At 47.3% G+C, this 7,128-nt stretch overlaps 1 protein-coding gene across 2 annotated transcripts in view; it reads right to left on the bottom strand.

The window, feature by feature from the left end:
* Nucleotides 1–526: 526 nt before the first annotated feature.
* The window catches only part of BRINP1 (BMP/retinoic acid inducible neural specific 1), a 111,944-nt gene continuing 105,342 nt past the window's right edge, over nt 527–7,128 (bottom strand). For both annotated transcript variants that reach the window (XM_079962057.1, XM_079962058.1), the window contains exon 8: nt 527–2,206. In XM_079962057.1, coding sequence (XP_079818183.1) covers nt 1,066–2,206 — 1,141 coding nt within the window. In that variant the 3' untranslated portion in view covers nt 527–1,065. The remainder of the gene's footprint in view (nt 2,207–7,128) is intronic.

The raw sequence follows: 7,128 nt of genomic DNA, 5'->3' as shown, positions 1-7,128 counted from the left end.
TGCTCTGGTACCTGGAGCCACCCACACCCAGGGACGGGGCTAGCATCCTGGGGGGGGGGTGCCGCCTGCAGTGAGCGGCGAGTGTCCCGGGGCGGTGCCACCCACAGCAAGTGGCAAGCGATGTGGCACGGCGAGGTCACCCCTCCTCAGGGATGAAACCCAGGGCGGACCGCACCCACTGCCACTGCCAAAAAGGGAATGTGACTCTTGGGGTGAAAAGGATTCTTCACCTCTGGACTACAACTCCTGTGATCCCTGATCATTGGCCATATTGGCTGGGACTGACAATAGTTGGAGTCTGACAACATCTGGAAGGCCAGAGGTCTCCTCATCCGTGATGAAAAATAACTTCTGAAAGATATTATCACTGTGGTTTGTAGCACATCCAGGCATTACTGGCTGGGTAAACCCTTAATTCCAAACCATAAAATTATACCCTTTGGCAATGCAAATCAGAGTAGTAGTCATGGTCGTCGTCAAACTCATCTTAGAGTAGTGGGGGAAATGACTGAGAATAAAGCTTCCGTAACACTTCACAAAAGAAATTTCTTTTATCTTTGGCCATTAGCTCCCATTAGGAGAAATGGCAACTCTTGGTACATTTACACAGAATTCTCTCTTTCTCACTCTGGTTTTCTTTCTTTTTGGCACCTGCATAGCTGAAATCTTTACAATTAAGTACAGGGAATCTCAAAAAAGCCGTTTCTGCATGTTCTGTAATTCCCTCCCCCATCCCATATTGTTTACTCCCAATCCCACCGAGCAACACCTCAGCAGATTTTCACGTTCTGACCCTTTTTAATGATTACAGGAATAACTAAACATGCCCGGCAGTTTTACATATTTGCTTGAATGGTTTTCTTTCAGTATTCCAATAAACAAAGACCTTTCCATCACTCTCTCTCTCTCTCTCTCTCTCTCGTATATTAATTACATTTTACATTTTTTTTATTTGTTTAAATCTCTTTCTTTTAACTTCTTTTTTAATGTTGGGTTGGGGGTTTTGTGTTTGTTTTTTACAGCAAAAAGGTGAGTCTGGTAGTACCTAAGTACATAAAGTCTTGGTTAGCAGAGCTTGGCAGTCATCTGGTCAGATTGCTTGAGGATTTCGGTGTTGTACAGATCCAGTGCGTGATTCACACGGATGATCTCACTGTTGGTCAGTTTCAGACGGTGCTTGAGCATACAGGAGAACAGATCCAGCTGGGGCTTCCCTGGTGCTACAGGAGGTGCCAGTCTGTTGATTCGGTCCCGTATATCCAAAAGCAAGAGCATGACGGAGGAGGAGGAGTAGAACTGCCCGCCTTGTGTGTAAGACTGGTTGACCTGTTGCACTGCACTGCGCAAGAGGTCAGCATTGAAGCGCAAGCTGTATCCAAACACCTGAATGTCTGAGATCTTGATGTAGAACTGACGCTTGTTGGGATCAGAGAGGTCCACGGGCCCTTGGCCAGTCTCATTGCGCATCAGGGAGGGCAGCCGAGTCCGGCTGCGTAGGTAGATGTGGACAGTCTCAAAAAAGGTTTTCCACCTGTTCCCAAGCAGCAGGGTCCAGTTATAGCACTGGCTGTTTTGCAAGCGGATTTTCTCCCAGCGTGGGTAGCCAAATTCTCCAAAGGGCATGTTCCAGCCTTCGGAATGACTTCCACTAAATGGGTTAACGTAGACAAAGAACATGGGGTCCAGGCTGCTGTTGCGCATTTGGCAGATGCGCATGGAGATCCCAATCACCATGTGAATGAAGTCCATCCTGTTCTTGTTGCTCTTCAAGGTGAGGGACATGCGCTTGCGCCACCTTGGGTCAAAGAAGGTGTCCAGGCGGATCTCATTGCTGATGAAGGTGGTGTGCACATACAGGCGGGAGTCCATCTTCTGCAAGAGGTACTTCAGCTCCAGGTCCTGGAAGTCCAAGTCCGTCTCAAAGCTGATGAACTGCTCACTGCGCTCTGAGTCCACATTCTGAGGCTCACATCGACCCCGTGAGAGACGGTAGCCCTTGTTGCATGAGCCACAGAGGGATATGTTGGCCAGGCTGCACATGGCACAGCTGTTGTTGCCTCCAATGATGCACGGGATTGGTCGCTGGCACAGGCTGGTGCTTCCATGGCAGACACAGCTCCTCTGACTTTCCAGGAAGGTTCCCCAGAACCCGTTCTCATTGCAGTAGAGCAGGGACTGAACCCGGGACAGCCATTGCTGTATTGTCCTATAAGGGAGAAAGACAGGGGCATGAACTCCAAATTTCTAAAGGCAGCTGTCTAGGGTATCATTTTAACTCAATGCCACAAAGTAGAGGTGAGAGAAATGAAGTAGCTAAGTGGAAGTTGTCAATAGGCAAGGAGTTCCAAAGTGTAGATCCTGCCACATTAAAATACTGATTTCTTACAAGTGCAGAGTAACAACAACAACAACAGTTTATTACTTATACCCCACCCATCTGGCTGGGTTTCCCAAGCCACTCTGGGCAGCTTCCAACATGAGATTAAAAATACATTAAAACATCAATCATTTTTTAAAAAAATAAATCAATCCCTAAACAGCGCTGAGTATTATGTGACTGTTCTGCACTGGGTTGTGTTTAATCCATCAAAGCTCTACTCAGAGTAGACCCATCAGAGTAAGTCATGCCATCAATTTCAATGGCTATACTCTAAAATAGGTATAACACTGGCAACCAACCCATTCACATTCTCTGTGCCCTGCATAATTTCACAAATATTCTCTCTCTCTCTCTCTCTCTCTCTCTCTCTCTCTCTCTCACACACACACACACACACACACACACACCATTCCCCTTTAAACCAGATAACCCATGAAAATGGATTATCGGGGAAAGATTCTGCAACTACCAGCACTACCCATAGTTTCCCTTGCTACAGTTAGAAGCAAGACACTGAGTGCAACCAACCTGTGTGCCAGTAAAATCTTTCAAGAACAATCATACATAAATGTATGCATTTAGTCTACCACCCACCTCACAGATAAGTATATCTTTATTCTGCCTGTCTGACTGCCAGCCAGTGTGGTGTAGTGTTCAGCATGACCATTGGGGAGACCCTCATTCACAGAATCACAGAACTGTAGAGCTGGCAGGGAGCTCTAGGGTCATCTAGCCCAGCCCCCTGCAATGCAGGAATAACTGAAGAGATGGCCATTCAACCTCTGTTTAAAAACCTCCAATGAAGGAGAACACCATTTGGATATAATACTCATCGGCCTACATCTGGAGGGCCATGTCAAGTTTGCCACCCCTGCTTCAGAACTTCAACCTCCTGTCGTTGAATCCCAACCAGATTACAGCCAGCTAGCCCTCTTTTGATGGGATGAACAAGTGGACCACCCTGAACAGAGCAGTCACAGTTTTCCAGGACTTCTTAATTCTACCATCATTTCCTCCTGTTCAAAGTACTCTTTCCAACTCCCCCCTCTTCCCTGGCTGTGCTAATGAATGCCTCATTGTTTCCCCAAAGGCTGAGAGTTCTCAGCAGCTCAGCAGCGACAAGACCCTTACTAATGAGAAATTAGGATGCCATCCCTGCAGATTGGGAGGAGTGATTACAGACGGAGGTTCTGAGAGACGGATTAGTAGGATTCACGGCACCTGCCTAGCTTGACCCCAGAATAATCATTAGGTTGTGTGCTGTATCAAAGGCAGATTTAAAAATGACACAATAGTGCAGAAGAGCAAGGCAAATTGAGGGAGGGAGATGGGAAGGGGGAGGAATCGGGGTGGTAAGACATGGAGTTGGCGTGGGAGGATGGGAAATGGATGGGCATGTATAATTTAAAGAAGACTGGAAACAAGAGGCAGAGAAACGCAGAGACACCAGAACCCCTCAAGATGATGAGGGAGAATGAGGGCTTGGAATGATAAGACTAGATATGTAATTAAAAGATCATTCAACCCAACCTCCAATGCAGGAATCAGAGAATTGTATAGTTTGAAGGGGTCCAATGGATAATGTAGTCCAACCCCCTGAAATGTTTCCTCTCTCCCTCCTCTGCCTCTCATATCATCTGAAACATAACAAGACTTGGATGTGGGTGTGAAGGGTGGGGTGTCTTGAAAACCCCACATGGGACCCTTCTTCTGGCTGACCCAGTGGAGAAGGAAGATAGGACTTATTTATTCATTTGCTGAAATTTATATGCCATCTTTCCACCACAAGGTGTTCAAGGCAGCTAACAACCATTATACTCTATCTGTCTGTCTGTCTGTCTGTCTGTCTATCTATCTATCTATCTATCTATCTATCTATCTATCTATCTATCCATCCATCCATCCATCTATCTATCTATCTATCATCTATCACATCTATCTATCTATTATATACCAAGGAAAGTAAAAGTATCCCAACACAATCTCCTCCTCACCTACCAGTTTACTAAATTATAGATTGCATTTCTATCCCACCTTTTTCTTCAAGGACCTCAAGGTGGCATGCAGTGTTTTCCCCCCTCCCCATTTAATCCCCACAACAGCCCTGTGAGATAGAGGTTAGGCAGAGAGGCAGTGACAGGCCCAAGGGCACCAAGTGGGGAATGGCTGAGTGGGGAATTTGAACCCTGGTCTTCCAGGTTCTAGTCTGACACTCTAACCACTGCACCACATTGGCTCTCAAGCTTGCTCTGGATATGTTGCTACTGTTGCCTGACTTCTCTCTTCATCTTCATATTCACCTTCATCTTCATATACATCTTACAAGCTCTTCCCCTGCCCTGCTTCCTCCAACACCTGTCCTATTTGCAAGGAAAGCTTTCACTCATGAGGTGGGGAATCCTTCTTTTCTACTGGGGGCTGCATTGCTTAAGGGAAGAATGGCTACATTTTCTGGCCCAGTGGGTCAGATTTTTATTTTCTTTCCCCACCTTTGGCCAACTTTGATGGGTGAGCAGGGCCCTATGGGGAAAGCACTGGTGAAGTAGCACCCAACAAGCTTGATCCCTTAACTCACTTAGAAATGAGCAGAGGGTTCGTTCCTGATGGCTGAACTCACCAGCAAGTTCTTCACAGTGTATGGGCTAGGGAATTTGCTTCATGGGCCAACTTGGATCTTCTGGTAGGACCCATCCATGGCTTAGGGCAGGAGCAACATACTCAATAGTTGGTAGGGCTAGAGTCAAAAGTGGGCAGGGCTTCAGCTAAATGTGGATAGGGCCAGAGAAGGTTTCACAAAATCAAAGAAATGTAGAGTTGAAATGGACCATGAAGGTCATCTATGAAGGAATCTTCTGCCCATGGTGGGAATTGGACATACAACCCAGAGATTAAGAATCTCATGCTTGACCAACTGAGCTATCCCAGAAGGAATCCCCCCACCCATCATCCTCTTTTCTCTACAATCCTTTCTTTCTTTCTTTCTTTCTTTCTTTCTTTCTTTCTTTCTTTCTTTCTTTCTTTCTCCCTTCCTCCCTTCCAACCCTCATCTCTCTCTGACAGCCATCGCCCCAGTTTTCCCCCTGTTTGCCACATTAAATTAATTAATAATTCCATACCCTACAACTGTCCCTATTTTCCAGGAACAGTCCCAGAACTACACAAGCCATCCCAGCTTCTAATTTGATTCCATTAAGTCCCTCTTTTCCCCACCAGTGCTGTCACCACTGAACTCAGGGAGGAGGATGAGCTGGCACTTGTCCTGGTGGCAGTGGTGACTGAGAGTATAGTATAGGCCATGAGAAATTAGGCCACAAGCCAGATCTACACCCTCTGCTCCTAGATAGGGGGAGTATTGCAAAGTCTAGTGGCTGTAGCCTGATGTTTCTCCCCTCCTAGGTGTGATAGAGAGAGACACAGTCACTCACTGCCTCAACAGTCAGACTGTTGTTGCCTCAGCAGCTGACAAATGAGTCAGTTCTGCACCCACTAGCCTGGACCTAATTTTCTTTTTCCCATAGCTTCCTGCACAGTGGGGCTACCCATCAGCATTTGCTCTTCCAGGCAGAACCAATTTGCACATTTCATTCTGTGCAGATATAATACATATTCAGCAACATGGAGGTGCACAGGGAACATGAGGCACTTCCGTCCACTGCCCCTCCTGCCAGTGATACAGCCCAAAGCTGCCTGAAAAGGAAGACCAGAAGGAAGGAGAAAATGGAGAGAAAGAGAGTGGGGAGTAAGGAGAAAATGAATCAGCAGTTATGTGCTTCCAGAGGGTTTTGGAAGTGTGAAAGGACTTTTATCACATGTCTCACTTGTGTTGAAGCTGCTAGAGTCTATCACCCCCTCTCCCTCTCCTGCGAGATAGAAGGAAGCCAATGCACTGGATGGGGGGGGGTGCGGACAGAGGCACTGAAATCTATAAATATTGTTCTCACAGAACAAGCCCAGCAACAAAGCCACATCAACAATGGCTAACACTGCAGAACTCACCTTCTTAGTCTCTGCCAAGGACAGCTCCACATTTTTGCTGAAGGCAAGGATGCATTTCAGAAAACACAGAATCTTTTGGCATTTAAAAAGCTAACCTGACATAATGCATTCTGAGAATGCACCTCCGAAGATGGAAGATAGGGAATGGGATCCAATTTATACAGAGCCCTTCTATGGAATCAGAGAAGCTCAGCAAATGACAGGCAAAGCACAGGGGCTACACAATCTGTTAGCCTTTAAGGAGCTGCAATACTCCACCTCCCTGTATTTGATACAGTAGACCAAAGGTTTTCAACCTTTTTGAGCCCACGGCTCTCTTGACCAACTGCATTCTTTCTCCAGCACCCCTGTGGGGCTCAGGGGCCCAGTTATGTCACCCTTGCCTGCAGAGCTGGCAGCCCCTCACTCTTTTTTAAACACCCTCCCTTGTGGAGTGCTCCCTCAGCCTCCTCTCCTCTTCCCTCTCTGAGCTGGTATCTGAGCTGCTCTCCCCCGCCCTGCCCCAAAGAGAGGTGCCCCCTCACACTGCCCCACAGGGGCCTGGGACTTGTCTGTCCATTCCCAACAGCAAGAGCTGGTGGACTGGCTGGCTGGGCTCCTTCGCCCACTTACTTGCTTGCTTACTCTGAGGCCGCCTCAGCTCTTGGCAACCAGCACCCCCTGGCCAGCCACAGAGGCACCATTCAGCTGTAGAAGTCTTTGGGAGGCAGAGATGCGTGAAGACATCAGAGGAAGGAGGGAAGGAAAGAGGA

This window comes from Podarcis cretensis (assembly GCF_951804945.1).
Source record: "Podarcis cretensis genome assembly, chromosome: Z".
Taxonomy (NCBI): Eukaryota; Metazoa; Chordata; class Lepidosauria; order Squamata; family Lacertidae; genus Podarcis; species Podarcis cretensis.
Note: the sequence above shows the minus strand (reverse complement) of the source record. Positions and strands in the feature narration are given on the sequence as shown.